Source organism: Gymnodraco acuticeps, unplaced genomic scaffold (assembly GCF_902827175.1).
Source record: "Gymnodraco acuticeps unplaced genomic scaffold, fGymAcu1.1, whole genome shotgun sequence".
Lineage (NCBI taxonomy): Eukaryota > Metazoa > Chordata > Actinopteri > Perciformes > Bathydraconidae > Gymnodraco > Gymnodraco acuticeps.
In genome coordinates this window covers 6,382,478-6,407,128 of record NW_022989810.1, presented here as the reverse complement: position 1 = coordinate 6,407,128, position 24,651 = coordinate 6,382,478, and the positions used below count along the sequence as shown (strand labels likewise).

General features: G+C 40.1%; 1 protein-coding gene across 1 annotated transcript; it reads left to right on the top strand.

Annotated features, from left to right (window-relative positions):
* The first annotated feature begins 4,514 nt into the window (after nt 1–4,514).
* Nucleotides 4,515–23,323, top strand: has2 (hyaluronan synthase 2). The gene is made up of 4 exons (XM_034227835.1): nt 4,515–5,173; nt 17,042–17,668; nt 19,323–19,424; nt 19,557–23,323. The coding sequence occupies exons 2-4, from the start codon at nt 17,042–17,044 to the stop codon at nt 20,484–20,486; spliced, it is 1,659 nt and encodes a 552-aa protein (XP_034083726.1). The 5' UTR covers nt 4,515–5,173; the 3' UTR covers nt 20,487–23,323.
* The last annotated feature ends 1,328 nt before the right edge of the window (nt 23,324–24,651 follow it).

The window sequence follows — 24,651 nt, the reverse complement described above, 5'->3', positions numbered from 1 at the left end:
TTTTCTCACAATATATAATAAATGACTGTATATTTTCAACACACAAATGAAAATTGTTCTAGAAAAACTCTTTTTTCTGCTATACTAAAAATAACAGGACATAATGTGTCCTCTTCATGCAAAAAAGATTACTTTTTAAAAAGATTTTGAAATGACTGTTTCCTGCCTTTGACCATCATTCAAGTATACATCAAAATGATTAAGGAAATAATAATCTGATAGAATCCCAACCAGAAGTATTTGTACATTGGTCTATATGGTGATTCAAGTATAATTACAGGAGATTATAATATCACGTGAATTTGGAAGGATGAAAACCAACCAGGAGTATTTGTACTCTGTATAATTGAAATTGTTCAAAATAAAGTTGAAAAGTCACTGTAAGTGCTAATTTGCCTGACCTCGGCATTGGCAATGAAAAAAGTATTAACATCATCCACCTTTCTATATCTTAAAGCGTTAAAAGAATCTGTTTTGGAACAGGACAAGTGGTGTCAATGAAGGTGTACTTCACTTCATCCGACAGAGATTTGGGGGTACGTCAGTTGAGGACCACCGTCGATTCAAACACTGCATCACCAAAGGGGAGATGAGCGATGAGATGATACGCGGGCCTTCACTTCAAAGATGTTACTGTCAGATAAGTAAAACAGTACAAGCACCCATACACAATATTTACGTTAAGAAGGGTAAGAGAAGACAGCTAGCTACAGTGTTTTCAGCACCATTACACAGCTGCAACCTCTCATCCCAACACCTGAGGCTCAAATACTGCAATGCTTCCGCCATTGGACACCATTGGACAGCTGGAAGTGAACTAGAAGTGGAAGCTGTGACTTGATGACACAGTTTCACTTAACACAGGTAGAGAAGCACACTTAACTATTGTTTTGAAAATGGAAGGCTTTCACCATAACAGGATTTTGTTAGGGGGGACCTTCTTTCTTTTATTTTCAGTTAACATAGGTGTTTAACATGTCATGGATACTTTTTGAGCAATTAACAGCAGGGACATTTTTTTGTGTGTCTGATTAAGGGTCGGGGGCAAAGAAATATTGTAAAATGAACCGAGCTACAGTGTTTCAGGACCCAAACACAAGTGTCTTTAAAATAAAATGCTTTAGGTAATTGTCAAGCACGTGTTGGCTCATGCACAAATTGTCCTACAAAGTGCTATGATGGAGGTAGCCTGTTGAAAAACTGTTCTTTGACTTCACTCCAGCTATGTTTCAGAAAAGAAAAGAGCCTTAAAACAGGCCAAGGAGCAGAGTTTCTGGATGTCAATTTATGTCAAGGAAGGAAATATCTCTACCTCTCGTAAGCCCTAAAAAAGGGGCGTTGTCTCAACTGATTGGCCAAGAGTGGAAAAGCACCCAGCTGCTCTCAATTATTAAATAGGAACCTGTCCCTACACTGAATAGCACCCCAATCAACTCAGGGGGAGTGGCATATTCAAATGATTTAGAAAAAAGGAAACTGAGAGAATGGGAACAGTAAGGGACAGTCATTATGCCTATATGGTGATGCAATTATGCATTCTGTTAGGCTAGGGAATGTCCTTATTATTAACTGTAGTATTATAATTTGTAATCCTGGGTTAGGCATCTATAGAAAATATACATGAGCATTGGTGTTAATGTTTTGTGAAAAATCAACGTAGGCCTGTGACATTATCCGCCTAATAAGTGCACCTGAGCTTTTAGCTGGCACACCTGTTGTTCATTAGGCGTTGTTAACTGACACATTTCTTAAGATTTTAAAGTAGACCTTAAAGCTTTAAATGTCTCCATTCATAGATTTGCATCAGTCACATTATATTGTGTGCATAACACTGTTCCTCCAAAGTTTAAGCACGTGTAGAGGGGTGGTTGTGTCAGTCAGTGTGGGGGATTTGTGTTTAGTCTCAGGCTGCTGTACTGGACAATGCAAAAGTGAAACACTCCTCAGATTGACAGTATGACATGTTTTGTGAACACAGGCCCACATCTCACTATACCTCCCTGAATAATTGCTCAATATATTCCCCAATGCTCCACTGCTGTTTCCTGCCTGTAGAGTCTCACTGTGGTAGATGTAGAACATAGAGAATGTGTGTATTTCACTATGGACACTTTACGAGATGTGTGGTGCAGTATTTGTGTGAGATGGATGTTGTTAAATACTGGCATCAAAATCTGTTTTATGTGGTACCCGAAAGGGGCGTACGCGTTACAACGGCGCAAAAATACTTCCATTATGAGAGAATTGCGGATCTGTTGTAAGCTAACAGCTAACGTAGCCAACCTAGACATTTCAAATATACTGACAAAAATCTTACAATTATGAAACAGACCAACTGTGCCAAAAGTTTCAATTGGCCAACTTTATAATCCCCGAACGCCAACAAGCTCTCAGGTCCCAGCTGTGTGCACCACTTTTTAGATTGATGTTATCGTTGTAAGATGAGCTTTCTGCATCCTTTTACATTTGTAGCGTTTCGTTTGTGAAGTTGGTGAACATGTTATATCATTTGAATGTGTTTTGGCCAACACATCCTCACTCCCAGGTCGGCCTATGTTGACGTTATGTCAGTCCCCTGTGTCGGCTTTTTCCAACGCAAGGGGGGGCCCTTAGCGTCCATTTTCAACGCAAGGGGGCACTTAGCGTCCATTTTCAACGCAAGGGGGGGGCCCTTAGCGTCCATTTTCAGCTTTCCGGGATGTCCATATGCTTCTATGGACGCTCATGGAAGCACGGCATTCGTTTGTGTCGACTGCCCTTAAAGGCAATGTGAGCGTCCATTCTCATTGGATAACGGAGAATTGTACACCCGGAAGTAAATATTCCCCTTACTGTCGATTGATTTTACAGTGTTATCTGCACTACTCATCGACTAAAAAACACCAGATTATCCTTGTTAATTACACAACATTGATTGGTTTAAATTGTGTGCAATGCTTTTGTATTTTTCCCCTTCGATTCGGAGAAACAAATATTTTTTCGGAGTACAGGATGGCAGAAGACACTACACTACCCAGAATCCCCAGCTATCGTTTGGACTACACCATATGTGCTCTGTTTGACAAACCCCGTGATAGTCCTCAAGCTCTGTGATTGGAGAGTGTGCTCCGAGGGTTACGCCGAGCCTGTTTAACATGTTTAACCAAAAGCTTATCATGTGAGTTTGGGTCTTTGAAAACATTCCATAGTTGGCAAAGTATGACATCATTACGGGAAAGATACCTTTGGGTATTAGCCACAAATCACAACATTGGTTTATGCTTGATTCAGAAAGACTAAAGGTGAAATCATGATAATTATTTTACCTTTATCTTAAAGGGACATTTCTTAAAACTTCACGTTGCCTTATTTCAGTTGTATAAAATCTTTAGTTGCTCTGGAGGACGTTAAATAACCCTGATGATGTGGTAAGAGGTTTCTAGTATGCATCTCTTAAATTGACTGCAAACCAAGTTAAATATATGAATTCTTTTTTAAATGAATTATATTACTTTCTTTAATAGTATGTATTAATTATTTAATTAGTACTTCTGTGTGTGTAAAAGACATATTGATTTTAATATGAATTGTTGAATAAAACAAGCATAACATGGCTATTTAAAGAACTATACTATACTTTAAAGAACCTTGAACCATTACTATATGTCATGCCTGTGTACTATTTATCCACAAATAAAGACAACAAACACCATTCTAAGACCGTACAGACATAAACACAATCACCAGTATGAAATACTCGAAATGTTTTTACTTGTTTTCATCTTTGTAACTGCAAATGGTAATATTTGCAGCCAATAAAGAAAAATCATCAAAGGTGGAATGTGTGGTTTGCACAGGAAATCGACAATATGCAATATTGTTGTTAAAGATAAGATATGTGTAACTTCAGAGATTCCAAGGCATGAGTCCCTGATGATGATGAAGACTTCTCTGATGGTGGTAGGAGTGACATGATTCCATGATTCCTGATTTTGGTTGGATATCCCCCTTCAGAGGAGCCACTTTTCAGAGCCCAGCCTCTGGGTTCTGCATTGCACAGCACTGCCTGCTGGTCAAAGGTAGAAACTGCATTAGTGAATCAATGAAATGACTGAAATTCCATAACATCCAAACTCCATTTGTATGCACGTGCAAACTTTATGTGGGCTTGTTATACATGTTTAGGTTACTATTCTGCCTCCAGCTTTTTATCTTAGCAGGACGTTTTTCCTTGGATACATATTTTTGATCAATTTTGTTCAATGTCAGGGAATAAGCATAAGCTCATCTAAGACTCAGTAATTCACTTTGAGCTGTGCCAGTTTTCACGCTATATTTGGGTGATTAAAGATAAAACGTGGAGCATTAACGGCCTCTCGGAACATGCCAAATGTTGACTGGTCTCAGGTTTGAATGGGAGGCATGGACAGCCAATGTAAGTCTCTCTCCCTCTCCTCTCTGTCGCTCCTCCTTATACAACCCCCCAAAACCATCCCCTCTTATTAAAACAACTCGCCAGTCTGTTGTAGCCCGGTAAAAGGGTTGGGGAGCCGAGGCAGCCATAAAGGAGGCTCCACACACACACACACAGCCGTCTGGAAGGAATTAGACAGAAGCGGCAGAGAGACTCTTGGCCACCTCTCTGCGCTCTGTGTAATCTGGATGCTTGGGGGGAAGTATAGACATACTTACCTACATGCCCCTCAAGACAGCAACATACAAATAACTGGACTCATATTTAATGATTAGAGTAATTGCCTGGACTTTTTTTTAATTTCTAAGTATGACAGACGCTGCCAGAACACTTTTGAAATATGAATGAAAGCGTCATGAGTTGATGGAGAAAACTATTTATCATTTTTGCATAGTCTACTTTTTTACATAGCCAAAGTTGACTGACATGATGTTTGTGTTTGTAAAATGCGTGCGGTGTGTGTTTGCTGACTGCAGACAGACTGTGAGAAACTAGAGAAGAACAGCATCCAGCTGAGAAAACTTAGAGGAACGTGCGTCATTATTTTTTCTTTTTCTCGTGAATGAGGATCAATGTCAGCGGATTGATGAGACTCATTACTAGACCAGTGTCCTTTGCAACTTTGTCGAGACTTTTTCTCCCTGCGGAGCAGTACCAGAACCGCAGGAGCTGACCGCATCCTTCCTGAAGGACGAACGAGAGGACGACAGCTGCTTCAAGGTAGGCGGCAAGAGAGCCTGCAACCCGCTGACAGAGAGTGATGAATGCTCCATTAGAACAGTCATTACTAAGCGCATCCACATCTTTTTTACATGTTGAGGCTCCAAACTGTCATTTCAATATATTTTGCGTAAGTGTCATTATTCTTTCTTTATTTCAAATAATAATTATATTGTTATTTATTTGGGCTCAATAAAAGGAGTGTTGTTAAATTGGGGCACGGCAGCTGAACACAGTATTTCTGTCATATGCTTTTAAATTGAACATAATTGCTTAATTTAGGGTCCATTTATTGTAAGTTACTTCGTTGAAATGTTATCATTAATATTAAGAGAAATGTGTTATTTTGAAAACATCTGCTTTTCTTTTTGCCAAGCATTGTAAAGTTGTGGATATGTGTAAAAGATATCCGCCCAGATTAGTTTTCTCATCATACCAAACTATAGTCTTTGCTGAGCCAGTTTCCATCTGCCTGAGAATAAACTAAATTGATGACGTCTCTAGTCGTACGTCATTCTTTTGAGTTTTGGGAGCCAATGGGAAGGCTGGATTTGGAAACATCCAGCGTGCCTTGTGGAGGAGCACGTAATTTGAATAGAAATGTGGAAAACGCATTTTGAGGACCTTTGAACACAGCCCGTTTTGGACAAAACAATTGTAAATGTTTATAATAATGATATCTGATGATTTGTGGCAGATTTTAATCTTGCTGAAAGTCTATCAAGTCCCTTTTGAACTCAGATTCAGCTTGTGTTCGTGATCAAAAATGAATACATGAATGCTGACATGACCGAAAGCTTATTCAGGTGTCCCCAGAACACAGAGACATACTGTTGTCTCGCTCGCTGGTGGCATAATAACTTCCCCTAACGCCCACATAACACATTATACATAAATGCAAATGCACATCTGTCTCACTCCTTTGACATACCCTCTTCCTCCATCCGCCTACTCCAACGTCTAAGTGTGCAGATGGCACCATTGGTCTCCTATAAAACCCACACAAGGAATGCCCATCTATGAGTTGGATGGGGAAGAATTCCTGACATTTCATTTCAAACCTTTATTTATCCAGGTGTATCCCTTGAGATCATTGATCTCTTTTTCAAGGGAGACCTTTATCTTCCTCAACATCAAATCCACTTCCTGACATGGCTCATCTTTTCATGATGCATCTGGGAAAGTGAAAGGTGGAGTCATGATGATATCCACCTGTGAGGAGTGGTGCAGCATTTAGTCCACTGTCAGTATGAATAAATCAAAGTGAAGGCTTTGAATAGGATCTAGAATTAGCTGGCTTCAACAGTATCGGAAACATAAATGATGTTAATTCAGCACATCCTATTTCATGTTAGCTGCTTATGTACGGTGCAGACATGTATATATATATATAGACATATGTATGCACTTACACTGTATACTGGAGAAACTAAATAGCTTGCACACAAATCTGAATTTAATTGGTTTAAATGTCGATTTTAAAAGGATACTTTCAGGACATAAAATGATGTATAATCAGCGCATGTGTGGAACCTCTTTCAATGTACACATGTATTTAGACTGAGACTGTCTCTAATCTCTCCCCTAGAGAGTCTTCCGACGCTGAGCATTTGGCTCAGTGTGTTTTACAGTGAGGAAGGCAATCCATCTCTGGCAGCTGTTAGTGGAACATTAAGCACTTAAACAGAGATGTCATTCTCATGTGCAGCCATGTGTAACCCATGTCAGCTGCCTATAGCTGAGGAAGAAAACGTGTCTGCACTCTTAAAAAGGTGACACACACACAGTCATCATTGCTACAGGATGTTCTTCTTGCACAGTTTACTACCTATAGCAGAGGAAGGCATTCCATGGCTGGCCTCCATTATGGCTCACAACAAATTCCCACGTGCCATTACCGCTCACAGCATGGGGCCTTCAGCGTGCAAAGGGGCCTTGTGGCTGGCAGGGTACTGGAAGTCAGGATATAGCGCACATGTGCCCCTCCCATAGACACAACACCACCTACCTCATCTATTCGGCAATAATGCTGCCCCAGTTTATTTTCCACGTTCGCTTGGTAAAGTATAGCAGCCGGCCAGTAAAAGTGAAAATGTGGATGTCGACATAGGTTTTGATTCCCACTACCTCATACTGAGTCATAACGGCTCACAGGGAGGGGTCATGCCAATGTTAATGCATACAGTAGGTCCAGGAGTAATGGCAGGAGCTGTCTACAGTTAGCTGTGTATGAGTGTTTTTGGCTCCTTGACATTTTGAATGTAATTGATGATGAAAAGTGGTTATCTTGTGGAAAAACTCAAGTTAATCTCAATTACAGTCACATCCTTGCTTTCTTTTCAGGCTAGCTTTAGTTTACCGTGTTATCTCTAAGCTCTAATTAACAGTGATAAGAATAGACTTTTCTACCATGTAGGGAAGAAGCCAGCTATTTCAGAGCACTGTTGATAAGTGTCTGTAGTCAGATGAGGGAAAGTGTTGGATCAATGCATGACAGGCTGGGATCAAAAGGAGAAACAATTTAAAACCTTTTTTATGGCAGACATTTCAGTATAGGAAAAAACGAATAACCAGACATACGAAGCATTCTCTACAAATGTTGGATCTCCACAAATGTTGGATCCCACTACGTGGCGTAAGTCCAGTGCCTCAGCTGGCAGTGAACCGAGCCAAGAGTCTACCACTTTGCAACCACCAGTCTCACCCCCCCCCCCATCCCTCCTTCCTTACTTCTTCCCAACCCACTTTCTTTCATTCCTTTTCTAAATTTCCTTTTTTTCTGCTGCTCTTCCTTGCTCGATCTCTGTGGTCAGAAGTCATGTTAATTACTTCTGTTCATTCACAAACAAAAAGTAAGGGATGAGTCAGCGGGAGAAGAACATGCCAAAAAAACAGCATCATTTGACCACAGTGTTTCATTACATGATGAATCGCAGCTTCACTGACCACCTTCACGTCTATACGCCACAATGATGCAACTCCAACTGTTATGGTAAAAGAGTGAGATGGTGCATGACGAAGAAACGGATGCACAGTAATAAAAAACAGTCTCTTCAGATGTTGTAACCTTTGTACCTCGGCCAGTTTGAGCCCTAACACACCGGATTGAAATGGAAAACAGAAGCAAAGGGAATAAAGAGACAGGGAATGTAATGGGCTTGTTGTAACATTGCACCTTTATGGAGCTGCCCACCTGATTCCAATCATATAGGGAGCGGTGCAGCGGGTGGTGTTACTGTTTAGCTCTGGTGCTTTTAATGGCACAACAACAGCACTTTGTTACCACATGGGGGGTTTATGAGAGGGAGAAGGAAGAGGAGGAGAAAGGGGAGGAGTGAGGTGGCTACTTCCTAGCGGAAGCTTTAAAAACTCCCATGACCTTCAGTTCATCTGGAGTGAACAGTTTCATTCATACTGGAGTCTGAAACCGCACAGTGTATGTTAAACTGCAGCAATATCAAAATAATGAAATTAAGATATATTAATGAATACATTTGCTTAAGTCTTTTATTTTTGTACTAATTTGAGTTACTTGTACTTTACTAGAGTTTCTCTAGAAAGTCTTTCAGACAGAGGGTGAAAAGAGGTGCTGCAGCAGTATGAGAAAAATAAAGACCTTTTGGAACATTAAAGCATGTAAACATGTCACAGTAGATGAACAATATACAATAATGAACCTGAAAATGAGCATAATAGGTCCTCTTTATGTAAAATAACTGAGTAGTTTGTGTTGCTCTGCATGCTTTCTATTCTCTTTTGAGATTTAACTGGTTACGATGAGATTTTAACTCGTCATAAATGCGTAGAACAGAGTAGATCTCATATCAGAAAGCAGCTCAAGAAAGTAGCCAGGAAGCGACAATCCGGCCTTGATTGTGTCGAGTGTGCCTCGCCAAAATCTGAAGCCAACTGTGGAGTCTTTCCCAGCCGCTCCCTCTCCACTGCCTCTTCATCTGCTTAGAAATATGTGAGCCCTTTTCCTGCATCCGGCTACAACTGTCACAAGGGCCATCTTCACTTCTAATGCTTTTAAAATGCATCCTGGCTCTCTTTTCCAGCCCTGCCCAGCTCTCTGTCTCCCACACACACACACACATATGTACGCCCAAGGTCTTTATGTGCATTGGTTGTTCATGTTCCAGCATTTTTGTGTGTGTGCATTTTCTGTTGGCAGAACATCATGCCTTTGAGAATTCAAAGGTGTGTACGATTTCAGCACGTCTGGTTTTCCAATTCTGTGTTGGTGATACATTTCGAGGCTTTTAGAAAACCATAAATAGCATTAGTATGCATTGTATTCATGCCCAGAGTAGACCGGCCCCCACAGATGTGAGCTGGCTCATTCTTCAGAGCAAGTCTAAAGTTGTATGTGAATAGCACTCATCTGGCCAGAGTTGCTGATTTATGAACATTACACTTCTAGTCGGTGACTGCTGAGTCACAATAATATAAAGATGTAAGCTTTATGTTATCTCAACTCCTCACAGACCATCAGCAAGCTGTCTTTTTTGAATCAGTTTCAAGTTTATACTGCCTGTGTCGATACAGTATACTGACACACACAAGTTCACGAACATCTACAGTACTAACTGTACAGATACACACAGTCTGGCGAGCCTTGTTATATTTTATGTTCCAATGAAGGCCTTGGAAGTGGGACCCTGCTGACAGGGATTCCACCACTCTCCTGTGAGTTAAGTCAAGAAATATCTTCCTCTCTACAGATAATGTTCGCTCACACACACATCTCTTCCTGTACATGTACATTATAATGCTTAGCTCACAAAAGTGCACATACACACACACAAACACACACATGTGCTCATGGCCAGTTATCAGCAGCAACGTTAAGACTTAATGGCATTCACATTAAACCAGACACGCCACATCTGACATCTATCCACTGTTACATCACATTCACAAGAGTTATTGCAGCATGTAGTGATTCCCTTGTCTCTGCTAAATCAGCAATTTAAGGACTTACATGGATCACAGAGTTCCCTACAAGGAACACGGTATGCTCAATCTGAAGCTCAATTTAAAGTGAAACGGTTTACACACGCAAACATAAAATAAAGTATTAAAGGGGAAATACAATGATAATTTTCAGGTTAATATTTGTATTTTGGGTTGCTATTAGAATATCTTAACTTGTTTTAATGTTGAAAAAACCTATTACTTTTCTTATACTGTCTGTCTGAATATACCTTTATTCACTCTCTGTCTGAAAAAGGTCAGTATTAGTATCTGTCTCTTTAAGCCCCTCCCCTCAAAGCCCATTCTGCTCTGATTGGCTTGTCAGCAAAAATTGGTTAAGGGACTCAATTGTGAGTTTTAGAAGGTATTTTCACATTTGAATGAATAAAACCTTAAGTCGAAAATCTTATGTTTTCTAACTGTGGCCCAGAAAGAATTGTATTGTCTTATTTCTTATCTTGTCTTATAGGTCCCTATAGCGGCACAAACTCCCTATGAGTTATGCCGCTGAGAGGCTAAAAAGTGCTCTTTGCTATGACGCGTTCCATATAAGAGTCCGAAGTCATTCATAGTCCATAGTGTTTAATAAAATGCAAACAAACAATGTACAACTCCCAGAGCGCCATTCACCCTCTTCCTACATCATATCCTCCCAAACCGGCATCCAACAGGTGACCTAAATAACAATAAACCACACCCACGTGACCATTGCCGGAAGTGATAATCAATATGAATTAAACACGATGCAAACAGAAATGAAGATAATAATACAAATAATAAGTAATGCCAAAACAAGCATTTTGTCTCTTACAGTCCCCTTTAAATTGATTGGGAGATAGAAGGACCTCTGAGACCCATGACAAACGTTGTTGGGTAAATGTTAATACATTTTTAGATAATCGCATGGCATTGACACATTTCTTTCTATCTTTGCATTATGCATTATAAGCCATGCTTGCATGGCATTATTTTTCATGGCCGAGACAGAAAAAATCTTAATACATATTGGAAGGATTGCCATGGAGTTTTTTCAGGAAATCTTCCGAACAATGAATTGGTTTGACTTAAATTCATCTCTAGCAACACTTTGATCAAAGTTTTCATTTATCCAGTAAAATACCTCGAAGATTTGTAACGCATTAATGGTTCCCAGTTCCCACATTGAATCAAACTGACTTTGGTGGTCCCCTGAAATCCCCTCTAGCACCACCATGAGGTTCCAATTTATAGTAATCCCATCAGGACTCTAACTCTTGTTTGTCAGCAACTCACAACTCATTGGTGTCCCTTACACACCGGACAGATGTTAAACCTGAATTAACTAATGTTTCAAGCATCTGTATGTACAGTATAATACTACAGCTAAAACATGTTGTACAGTAGTGGTGCAAGGTACTTTGTGTGTACTTTTGTCTATTTATATTGAATAGGGTCCTAATATCAGATCATATAGCTCAAATGACTTAAACAGATCACACGTAATTTGTCTCCAGAGATATAATGCTCCATTGCGATACAGCAACATTGGGAAGTACAGTTATAATAATCAAGATTCTGTTGCAGTTGGAGGGTTCAGAGATTTTCCTAACTAGTCTAGATTGTTCAACCGGTTACCTTTACGACTAATCTAAAGGATACTTGCCAATGAGTAGTCGCTTCTTCCTGCACAAGCTGATGGCCATCTGGTTGTATTATATTCAAGAGAATTCGAACATCTCACATAACACTATGCAATTCACACCAAAACAATTTGGATTTAAAAAAAAGCACAAAAGGCAACAAGAAAACAGTTTGATGTAATTTGGTACAAAGGCTGCAGCATCCTTTGTATTTCTTTTTACCAGTAAAGTTGAACAGTTACTCTAATGTTATTTCAAACCGAGCCACATGGAGATTTCCCAAAAGGACAGAGCAGCAATACGCATTATTTCATCAGTTTTTCTGCTAACTCACCATCTACTCTCCATCCCAGCAAGATATTACATTTTTGTAAAAATATCTCCCAGACAGAGCCAGTGGGAATTACACTCAAGAGACGGCTAATGACGTTAGAGTGCATCTGCGTAAACGTCCAGCCCAAGGTCACCATAGGGTTGGACTCACACACAGATAGCAATGGGGTTCTATATGACAAAATACAAAAACAATCAGAATGCAAGGGTGATATCATTCACATGTTCTAATGACACCTTTGATTTACACATATACGTTATACCGACATGCGTAGGATACGCACCGCTCCAAAGTGTCAACATTCATGTGTCGATGACACCTTCAATGTCACAGATACTCCTCTGATTAGAGCAGTGTTTCTCAAAGTGGGGGGAGCGCCCCCCCTGGGTGGCGCAGAGGCATGACAGAGGCTAGGAGGAAACTTTTGTATGACAAATAAAAATGACGTCATGACCAGCGGAGGTTACACTCAGAAACCTTAGAAACCTATGAGGGTGCTGTAGGACACAGGTGTGTAATGTACCTTTTGAGGATGGAAGGTCAATAAGCAGCGTCAGGGGGGCGCTAGGGGGTGCTGCAGGTCCCCCTAGGATAGCCACATCACCCCCTAAGCACCCCCTAAGCACCCCCATCTTTTTAATTGTTATGTCTGAAATTCATAATTTGAAAAATGATTGATTCGAAAATAATATGCTACAGTACAGTACAAGTACGTCTGGGTCTCTGTGTTTCATTCAAGCTCAGCTCGGTGTGTGGGTGGAACGAGCCATTTTGTGTGCGCGAGCGAGAGAGAGAGCGCACCGGTACCGGAGATTGTTGTTGTTAGCATCTGATGCTAGCTAGCGGATATAAGGAGCTTTTTCAACAACAAGGTGGAGGGAGAACTCTCGCCTGTCAGACTGAGAGGCTCAGATAACCTCATCTCAAGCGGTTTGGTCACGATTAATGTAAACAATTATTTCCGAGGCACACGTTTATATGATCATTATAGGTATAAAAAAATAAGAGAATAAATGAAATACAGTTATGAAATACTATGCCAGTAAAGCAAGAATACAGTTTAAAAGGGGAGTGATTTGTAAAATATCCATAAAGAAAAGGCACATCTGCTTACAGTTCTGTTTCATATGGATGTGGAGAGATGTAGATCTCTTAATTTTGCTCTCAAAGTGCACCAGATTGATGCTTTTAACTTCAATATTTAAAAGACAATCTATCGAGCCTTCATTGTAACACTGTGTATGTGCGTGGGGAGTGTTGCAGTACAAAAATTCCACTCTATAGACCGGTACATTAATGGGAAACCCTAAATGTTTGAGCACCCTCTATGAAACGTCAAGCTACACCACAGCACCCCCAAAAGAAAATCTCTGGCACCGCCACTGAGCCTGCAACCCTGTTTTGAAGAAATGTGCAGTGCAAAACAGGCTCATTGCAGCCACTAATGATAAGACACACTTTTTTGCCAAATATCAGCATTTTCTTTCTTTTCATTTTTTGCACAGATTGCAAAGTGGCAAAGTGAATGCACAATTGTATTATGTTTTTTTTTTTGAGCACACAGACTTATGGAGCATTATTTTTTTGAAAGGAATGCTCACATTCATATTGATGTATTTTAATAAATGTTAACTTGGCCCATTACGTGACTATTTGTGTTTGGGGGGGCCCGGCATTTTTTTTTTTTCTCCAAAGGGGGGCCTGACGTAAAAAGTTTGAGAACCACTGGATTAGAGGCTTTATCTCCCTCGGGCTGGGGCCAACCTTGGAAGACCATCGTCATTTCTGGTCTGCAGTTAATCCTTCTGCTGTCTGAGACTCTGAGCTAATTGTTAGTCTTGAACTTAGCTTTGGGTCAAACGCCCATGAGGGTGAATGAGGAAAGCATCCCCTCACTGGCAGGGTCTGAGCTGTGTCTTTTTGCACTTGAAGTTAAAAAACTGACAAAGTTTGGCAAAATTCAGTTGGTCTGCAACAAGAAATTAGCAGAAGTTTCACATCTGTGGATTCTTACTTAAACAGTTTTGTAAGAGTGCTTCCCGGACTCAAATTAAGCTTTATTCAGGTGCTCCTTGAATAAGGACCAGAAAAAAAATAATAACCTCAAAGGCACTCACAATAAATGCCTGTACTGTCATGGTACGGTAAATGGACTGTACTTATATAGCGCTTTATCCAGTCTTTAAGACCCCTCAAAGCGCTTTACATACTACATGTCGTTCACCCATTCACACCCATTCATACAGAGCAGTGTATATTACTCTAGGAACTAACACGCATACACATTCACACACCGTTGGCCATGCCTTCGGGAGCAACTCAGGGTTAAGTATCTTGCCCAAGGATACATCGACATGTTGACTGCATGGGCTGGGATCGAACCCACAACCTTCTGGTGGTAAGACGACCGCACTCCCTCGCAGCCACAGTTGCCCCACGATCAGTCGTGTTAGACCCCAGAAACAAACTCTGAAGCGTTTCAGCATCAAGGCTTTGTCATGTAACAAGTGGTCTTTTTATAGTGGTATATCCATAATATGAATCTTTCATTTAACATGGTGTGTCTATGGTTCAGGGGGTTGTGCTGATCTATTAATCTACCAATGGTTTGACCCAAGCTCCTACAGCAAATGTTGAAGAGGTGGAAGTGTACTTGGGAAAGATATCGTAGGCCATATTTCTCCCGTAGGCATGTCTATGGTATTGTGACTAGTGTTGTTGCCTACAGAGAACGTAGACATGTATTTCATCCACTTTAACTGAAGCAAAGACTTTGTCAGAATGGTTCAAATAATACATAAACAAGCAGTCAATTTCAACAATTCAACAAACGCTCTGTGAGGTTTGCATGTTCTCCATGTGTTGTTCTCTCCATAGCCCGAAGACATGCAACATGGGACATTGGAACCTACCAACTCCCAGTAGGTGTGAATGTGTCATCATGCCCTGGTCATGGAATTATATCAAAGGATTTCTGATTTTTAAACCATCACATACACATGTATATTTTGCACTTCTATGGTGAAACACATAGTTGATGGAGGGTCAAAGAGTTTATTCCTCACTACCTTATATAGTTGTAAAACAACACACACACACACACACACACACACACACACACACACACACACACACACGTACTAAAGGAGGTCTAACGCTTAGCTTAGCACAATTAAGAATGTGTATTTGTACAGGGACACACACTCCTCTCTCTCTCTTCTCCCTGGTGTAATAAGCTTTTATATGTGCATTTGTGTGTATGTGTGTGTATAGTAGGAGTGTGTCAGGGGTCTTGTAAATGAGCGGCTGACGTTAAGAGCCTTGCCACGTGCCAGAGGAGGTCTGCTACACTGGTTGAGGACTTCTCATCCAACGATCAAATGAACAAGGCATTATGTCTGAGCCAAGGGGTGTGTGTGTGTGTGTGTGTGTGTGTGTGTGTGTGTGTGTGTGTGTGTGTGTGTGTGTGTGTGTGTGTGTGTGTGTGTGTGTGTGTGTGTGTGTGTATATTCCTCTCCCTTAGCTTAGCCTCCCCCTCTGACTCTGCTACGCTCTCAGTGTGTCTTGCTCTGTTTTTTCTCTTGCAGTTGCTCTGTTCTGCTCAGTGTTTCCTGCTGTTCTTTTTCTTTCTTTCATCCGATATGCTCTTTTCTTCCTGTCTTTACAATACTTCTGCCTATTTCTCCATCCCTAACTCCATCTGTCTCGTATGTTTAGGTGTGGTGTTACATTCTTGCCAAATGACAAACACGGTTAGGCCTTGTGTTCTTTTCTTTTGATGACTTTATTTCTTGTGTGGAGTTATATATCTTGATCGTCTTGACTAGACTTACATGTATAACTTGCAATATCAAACCTCCCAAGTGTCAAAATGACACCCCACTGGGGGCGCCCCACTGATTCAGTGAACGAATAAACATAAACCTCCGTAATTTCAAAAGGTCAGACGTAGGTTGATTTTTCCCTTTATGCTTCATATAAAAACATGTTCTTAATAGAAATACAATGTCATACTCCCTCTTTAGTCATTGCACATCTTTATCTTTGTATCTTTTTAATCCTAGAAGTAATCTTATAGTATTTCTTTGGGGAGGCACAGAGGGGAACAGGCACACGTGCAGCATTAGAAAAATCTAAAACACTCTTGTCTTCTTCTTCCCACGGAGATATAAACAGATGACATCACAGGGTGGTCCGCCCTGCGTTGAGCCGAGCTGAGCCACGCTGAGTGGGTCTCTGCTGGTCTGCCAAACAGATGGCGGTAGCAACAGAATGAGGGCTGGAAACAAACTTTAGAAAAGTTTGTACAGCCGGACTCATGTCGCTCAGAGTATAGACACAAAAGCAGGGCCCTTTCTTGACTGAGCCACACATAAAACACACAGAATAATATTTCATTGACATAGTTCCTAGCCTGGAGATCTTTTTGAACCAGAAAAATATTATAATAGTTTCTCCCGGGGACTTAAAAAGCACTGGGACATTTGGCAGGGGCACCCAGCTTGTTGGTAATTAGGTCAAGAAACTCACAACTGTCTGACATTTAGACTGGGATTTGGGGGAGGGGTGAAGGGAAGGAGAGGAGGAAGGAGTACAAAAAGGAGAAGCTTTACTGCTTTCTCTACCTGGGTTTGTTGTAATAAAACAAACCTGTGTCGTAGAATACTGTGCTAAAATGTTGCAAAAAAAGCTTTTTTTCAAATGTTGTATTCATTCTACTTTAAGTCAGTCTTTTAAATTACTTTTTTTCAAAGTGTATATAATGTTTTAGTTTTACTCTCAAAATCATGTGATCTGAAGTCTGCAGCAAGTTACTTTCTTCCTGTTGTTAAGGAGAAGTATGTATAATAGAACGTAAAATGATTGAATGACTTCAACCCCTAGCATAACGTTCTACATTGACTAAATGTGACCCTTGTCTCCACTCTGTGTCCCTAGATGAAGTGTCAGAGAGTCCTCACCTACCTGCGGATAATTGGGACCACCATGTTCGGCGTGTCCCTCCTGGTGGGAATCTCCACGGCCTACATCATGGGTTACCAGTTTTTCACCACAGCACACAATCACCTATCCTTCGGCCTGTATGGCGCCATCTTGGTGGTCCATCTCATCATCCAGAGCCTCTTTGCGCTCTTAGAACACCGAAACATGCGGCGTTCCTTGGAGACGCCGATCAAACTCACTAAGTCCTTGGCGTTGTGCATCGCAGCGTACCAAGAGGACCCGCACTACCTGAGGAAGTGCCTGGTGTCGGTGAAGAGGCTGACGTACCCGGGGATCAAAGTGATCATGGTGATTGACGGGAACGCAGAAGATGACTTGTACATGATGGATATTTTTAAAGAGGTCATGGGTCGGGATAAGTCGGCCACATACGTGTGGCGGAGTAACTTTCACAGCAGGGGGGCAGAGGAGACGGACGAGAGCTACGCTGAGAGCCTTCAGCAGGTCTCCAGGCTGGTGCTGAACAACAAGTGTGTGTGCATCATGCAGAAGTGGGGAGGCAAGAGAGACGTCATGTACACAGCCTTCAAAGCTCTGGGGAGGAGCATTGACTATGTGCAGGTGAGTCCGTAGAAATATACATTTATACTAAAAGAGAGGTTAATGAGAAGAATGAAGGAATAGGAATAGGAAAAGGTGGAGGATAGTTTTTGGTAATGGTTAAATTGAATGTAAAAGGGCCACACAAGAGTAGGAGACCAACAAAAAAAAAGCGGGGGCACTGATGTAAATTTGACACCATTATATAATAAAATATTATTTATACTGAGCCTGTGTGTATATATTCACACATTCACAGGTAAGATAAGGACAGCTGTCATTGATGTGAGCTGAATGAAAGGGAAAAGAAAGAGGGATGGAGAGAGAGATGGCTGTAGAGGGGAATGGGGGTTCTGCCAAACCAAACATGGGGTCCACAAAGAGCCTTTTGTGTTGCTTTCAGACGGACGGTGGCTGTGTGCATCATGTTGTGCAGTGTAGCGTGAAGCAGGGCAGCAGTAGCTTATGTCTAAGTGTAATGACAGATCTGTGTAGTGTTTCAGCATCTACATGAACCAAAAAGAAAGGGTTGCTTTGGTATGCATCTGTTTGACTGTTTGACATTACATGGAATTTAAATAAATACGGTTCAAAACCAGTTGAACAATTAGGATCTCAGTCTATGTTAATGACATTTAAATTATATCTTTGGAAAGGCCAGTTCCCAAGAGTGTTTGGCAGGGGTATACATGAAATACTCAAAAAGTAAGCAACCATGGATGTAATGAGGTGCTAAACACTGGAAATAGACTTAGAGGTATGGAAAAAGTGTCCCAGACCCGGCTCCATATGCATGTCTCTTTTTTCAAATGACGTTTCAGCCCTCAGGACTTCAACATCAACAAACTGGCTGGCAGATGTATATAAATACCTAATATTGCCTGTATCATGCGGTTGTATGACTTAAGATATAAACAGAAGCGTGGCACCACATAATATGAATAAGGGCCAGCACTGATTTTTATTCTGTATCCAATTGACATTAAAATAAATATGAACCAACGTTACTTTCATAGTTTGGCCAAAACATAAATTCTCCTCACGTCATATTTGTTCTGTAATATTCAGCTGGCCGTTTTACATAAACATAACATGTTGAACAATGAGTAAAACACAACAGAAACCTCATTATTTGAATAACATTAGAATTATATTAATGAGTTTGCATTACGGAAAAGGGACTTCAACTGATAAAACCCTTTGATATGGTGCTGCCTAACACCTGCAGCTCGGTGACTGCCAGAAACCTTTTGTTTTACAGTGATTTCAAAAAACTAACTTCAGAGCTGCCAGCAGTGATGCCAGTATCCTTCAAAAAAGGAGGGACAGTGTTGCCTTTGTTCTACCATCAGTATTTGCCTCTAACAGATGTGTTTTAATAGGGATCTGGCTCTAGGTTTGTTTTCATCACCTGATTTTGTTAGGGAGTCAAATGACCATTTATAGAAGAAAATAGAGAGAGCAGGAAGATAGTGGGTGATGATGTAATTTGAATGAATTGCTCATTGTTGCAGGCAACAATTAATTTAATATTTCAATATTTATTATTATATTTATTTTTACCCTGGTTTCTGATAAGGAAAGATTCCCTGAAACTTTTTACATAACAGTACCAGATTATCTTTGGCACTACAACAAAAGTAACTCACTGTTTATTTTTGTTGGTTTTACTCAGGTGTGTGACTCTGACACTATGTTGGACCCGGCATCATCAGTGGAGATGGTGAAGGTTCTAGAAGAAGACCCTATGGTGGGAGGTGTTGGAGGAGATGTGCAGGTTGGTTCAAAATTAAGAAAACGTTCCTATTCCATGCAAGTGACACATTTTGCAAACTGACAATTCCATATCAATCAAATGTTTTATGTTCAACCACCAACTTTTTCATTTGGCATCTTGATTTCTCCCTAGATCCTGAACAAATACGAGTCGTGGATCTCCTTCCTAAGCAGTGTGCGGTACTGGATGGCCTTCAACATTGAACGGGCCTGCCAGTCCTACTTTGGTTGTGTGCAGTGTATCAGTGGGCCTTTAGGAATGTACCGGAACTCTCTTCTGCACGAGTTCCTTGAAGACTGGTACAATCAGACTTTCATGGGATCCCATTGCAGTTTTGGGGATGATCGCCATCTCACAAACAGAGTTCTAAGCCTTGGGTATGCAACCAAATATACTGCTCGAGCAAAGTGCCTCACTGAGACGCCGATTACATACCTGCGGTGGCTCAATCAGCAAACACGATGGAGTAAGTCATATTTTAGAGAATGGCTATACAACTCCATGTGGTTCCACAAACACCATCTATGGATGACCTATGAGGCTGTAATAACGGGCTTCTTCCCATTTTTCCTCATCGCCACCGCAATCCAACTTTTCTATCAAGGAAGGCTTTGGAATATTCTTTTGTTTCTGCTTATTGTGCAGGCGGTGGCGTTGATCAAGGCAGCGTTTGCCAGCTGCCTCAGAGGTAACATTGTCATGGTGTTCATGTCATTCTACTCAGTACTTTACATGTCAAGCCTGTTGCCAGCTAAGATGTTCGCAATAGCAACAATCAACAAGTCTGGATGGGGGACCTCTGGCAGAAAAACCGTAGTGACGAACTTCATTGGTCTGGTTCCTATATCAGTTTGGTTTACCATTCTCTTCATTGGGATTATCTACACAGTAATCCAGCAGTCTAGAAAACCCTTTCCTGATTCAGAAAAAATTGCTCTGGTCATCGGGGCAGTCGTCTATGCCAGTTACTGGGTCATGCTGTTGACATTGTATACAGTGCTCATAAATAAGTGTGGGAAGAGGAAGAAGGAACCCCACTATGATATGGTGCTGGATGTTTGACTTCCTTACAGTCATCACTTACCACTGAACTTTGTTTCTCAGCCGTTTTTTTACTCACACCATGTTGTTATACAAATGTTTTTTAGATGCAGAAAAGCTCTGGAGGCAAAACTGGTTGAGTTCAACTATAATGGCCAAACAGGGTTTTTTTAAACTTGAAAGGAAAAAGAACATGTAAATGACAGTGGCTGCTTCTTCTTTCTGTTCATTCATGACCATTGTTCTTTATTATTTTTGGAAAAGCATGCTAGCTAATTAGCTAGAATCTTGTATATAACTAGCTAAAGATCAGCTACTGTAAACTCACTAGGTAAACTTGACCACTCAGTATGGCATTGTTTAATACATTGCAGTTGGCTGCAAGAGTGCTAGACTTTGTAATGTTAGCTACCTCTTACCCATGTCATTTTCAATGGGCTTCAGTCTAACGTTTGCAACTCAGCCAAAGAAACTGCCTTTTTTGTAAATCCATCCATTGGGGTTTAACTTGTCCAGAAAGAATATTCTTCCTCCAGAGCATTATTGTGTCTCCACAACATGTTTGTACACCCTAACTAGAAACACATCTACATTAAGCCACCACCAATGGAAGCAAAGAAACAGCACCACCAGCAGCTTTCTCCATTGTCCTGGATTACTGGTGTTTTTGTAATGGTAATATGCAAGTATCTGGATGGTCAGTGTACATCTCATGAATAGGTGAGGTTACCCACATAACCATTGAAAACATATCCACAAATAGTCACAACACATCTGTTTAAAGATTGAATACCACAACTTCAAAGTACTTAGCTTTTCGGAAGGCAAAGCATTGGGGTAATTTATCAGTGTTTAAGAATCTATTTGGAAGAGCTAAATAATCCATGTACAAAGAGTGCAGAAAGAGCTTTAAGAAGAAAGGCTGCTCTTTTGCTGCACTCGTGTCATATTGGACACTTTCTCATAGTCTTCACACATTATAAATGTATTGATCTGTTTCAACAGAAGAATTTGTTTAGTTTCGCTGTTGTCAATTCATTAATGCAACTACTAAATAAATATCAATGGTCGTGCACAGCTATTTGATGCAGGCTTGACATAACAATTCTTAATTTCCTGCTTGAAAACGAACGCATCACTAGCCTTGGTGCATGTAAAATGAATGTGAAAAGGTGCAACATGCATCGAAGTGTCTAATAATGCTATCGAGAGGATATAAAATCCATTAAAATACATCATAAGGTTATTTGTTATTCCCATAAAACATGATTGCAGTATTTCTCAACGTTTACAAAGTGAAGAATCTCAAACTGATCACTGATTGGTGGATATAATCTCACAGGGGACCAGTTGAACATGTGACCAGAAGAGAGACGGTGTACCATTGCTGCTGTGACTGGTTTTTTTATGGAAAAAAATAACTTTTTGTTTTACTTTTTTATATGAATTATGAGCAATATTGCAAAAATGGTTTTAACACTATTATTGGTAATGTTTTATCTTTCTTCCAAGTTGAGTGATAACCACCAAGTAGACATATTGGACATGTTCCAATCCAAATACTTTTTTGCCTTCCATGTGTCCTTGCTCTCTTCCTATAATTCACATACTGTATCGAAAATAGCTTCCTTGTATTATGTTGAATGACCTTGTAAGGAAGAATTAAATGTGAGAAGAGCACATTAATGCACCAAATGGGAGAAAATGATACCTGATAACAGGAATGTGAATAAGGGCACTTCATGGAAAGGAACAGCACTTTGGAATGAAACGAGTCCAGTGTTTGCTAAAGACCAGGAGCAGACATGAGTTTAATTCTTATGCACTTTTATGTCTCTTCTGTCTTCCAGCATGGTGCTTGACGTAATCAAGATGAAATACCTCAGTGGTTCTCTTTGCATTGCATTAAGGCATTAGGATGCCTTCCAAAGACTGATGCATTCTGAAGGTCTCAAGTAATTTATGATCTGTTTGTGATATTACTAGATATAAAAGTGTCCTTTTTTATACACAGTTCCTTATTAAGTCAAAGCTGGATTTCTCTGCCTAGTCGGCCCTTTGCTGTAGCCGTTTACTTGTTATTACTTTGTATTTCAAATCAATGCATTTTATATATAGACATTTTTTTCTACTTCGCTTAGCTACCAAAGATTCTTTATTTTCACTCATGTTTTTATAAGAAAAATGGGAAAATGTATTTGTTGTGCTTTCAACTGTTCTGACAATGACTTGTATATCTGACCAAACAATGTGAAATTCTGAGCTGGGGGGTTTGTCTGCAATAACAACAAGATAAATGTAATTTGTAGGGATAAGTTATTGATTTCAAGAGTGTTGATGAACCTGTGTTTTTGTACTTTGTACTTAGATAGAAAACCAGCATATTTATGTAAGATAATTCTATGGTTTATAGAATTCTGTTCTTAGTAACATGGCCTATGGTATACATGTAAGACCCCTAAGGATATATTTGTATACACTGCAAAAAATACATTTAGAAAATGTTTTTAACATGAACATAAGTGATAGACTCCAAATGTGTTTGCAGTCGTGCATCCCATGTTCAATAAAATGAGCAATAATGCCAAAGCAGACTGGAAACTGTCATCAAAACATTTGCACACAAATGTAATTATTTGCAAATTATGTTTTAAAGTTGGGAGGTGCCATATGGAGCAATAACAATTTAGAAAAACTTGGGGGACATTTGTATACACTTTTAATGATGGTTTTATTTCAAATGTAATTATTGAGACCAACAGCAATGTGGTTGTTTTCATGTCAAACTAGTCATGGGCAGTGTTATCGTGAAGCACTTTTGTGTTGTGCCAAATAAAGCAACTTTTGTTCAAATGTTATGCTGTTTGAGTTTTAATGTGTTGGTTGGTTGTTTCCACATCAATTTAATGAAACATTTGGGACACATCATCAGTAAAGTAACCTGGGGTCTTTGGAGGTTTCAGTTATTTCATCATCAGAAGCCCCCGCAGGAGATGATCAAACCCTGGCTTGTGTCCCAGTAGCACTTACACTCTCAGGCTTCCCCTGTTAGACCTGATACAATCTAGTCTAGAGAATAGTTTCGCTGCCTCAAAGGCCCTCTTCATTGCTTTGGTTTGATCCACTTTGCCAGTAAAGCACCTGTATTCCACTTCCCATCTTAATCATATAGCATTGGGAATTCCACCCAACAAGTCCTCCAACTCATACGACCAAATGGGCCGATTGTTCAGGCCCTTATTACGACCAAATATGTAGTTTGTTCGAGCGCTTAATACGTCCTATAATTACGTTTTAAAGTTTTCGCCCTCTAGTGCTCCCATTGAATGCAAACGTTAAAGATGGTTGTTTATTCACAAATTACCCTCTCTGTAAAATCCTAAATTGTAGGATAGTTTGGCCATTAAAACGCTTTATGATTAGATTTCTAGCGAGAAGTGTATATTGTACTTTTAGAATCCACGTCCAGTGGATATGCAGGATCTATAGTTTGATAGATATTACGAAGATGATTTGAGGTATGTGGCAGCCTCCATGTAAAGTTACGGGTTGAAAACAGTATTTCCGGTCTCGACGTTTTGTCAGGATGCGCGGAAAAAGTAGGACACAAATGCAGAATTTAACAAAAAAGCGAGCTTTATTAAATAACAAAAGCTGTGGCAAAAGGCAGTATCCAAAATATCCCAAAACAAACGAGCAGCACAAGGAACACGGACCGTGGAATAACATGGAGGGGAAACACAAGGGCAACAGGTGAACACAATGAGACAATCAGACACACCAGGGAAACTAACGACAGTGAGGAGGACCAGACAAAACACAAGGAGGAAGACAAAACACCGAATTAACAGACTTACAAAACCCATAACCAGACAGACAACACTAAAACCGTACATAAACCTGGGAGTGTGACACGTTTTCATAATAAAACCAATGATCAAATGATTTAACAGTGATATCTGCAGTACTCATCAACTAAAAAACATCAGTTTATCCTTGTTAATTATACGACATTTATTGGTTTAAATTGTGTACAATGCTTTTGTGTTTTTCCAATAGGTTTTTCTCTTTCGATTCTGAGAGACACCTTTATTTTTTCAGAGGTTTTGATAGGCTAAAACATCGCCGCAATGCATGTCGGGATATGGTGTTTATATAAAATCGAAAAAATATATACTTATTCCGA

Coding starts and splice junctions, on each gene's coding strand:
- has2 (XM_034227835.1), top strand. CDS start 17,042: ATGAAGTGTCAGAGAGTCCTCACCTACCTGCGGATAATTGGGACCACC. Junction 17,669..19,322: donor GGAGCATTGACTATGTGCAG/GTGAGTCCGTAG, acceptor GGTTTTACTCAG/GTGTGTGACTCTGACACTAT. Junction 19,425..19,556: donor GTGTTGGAGGAGATGTGCAG/GTTGGTTCAAAA, acceptor ATTTCTCCCTAG/ATCCTGAACAAATACGAGTC.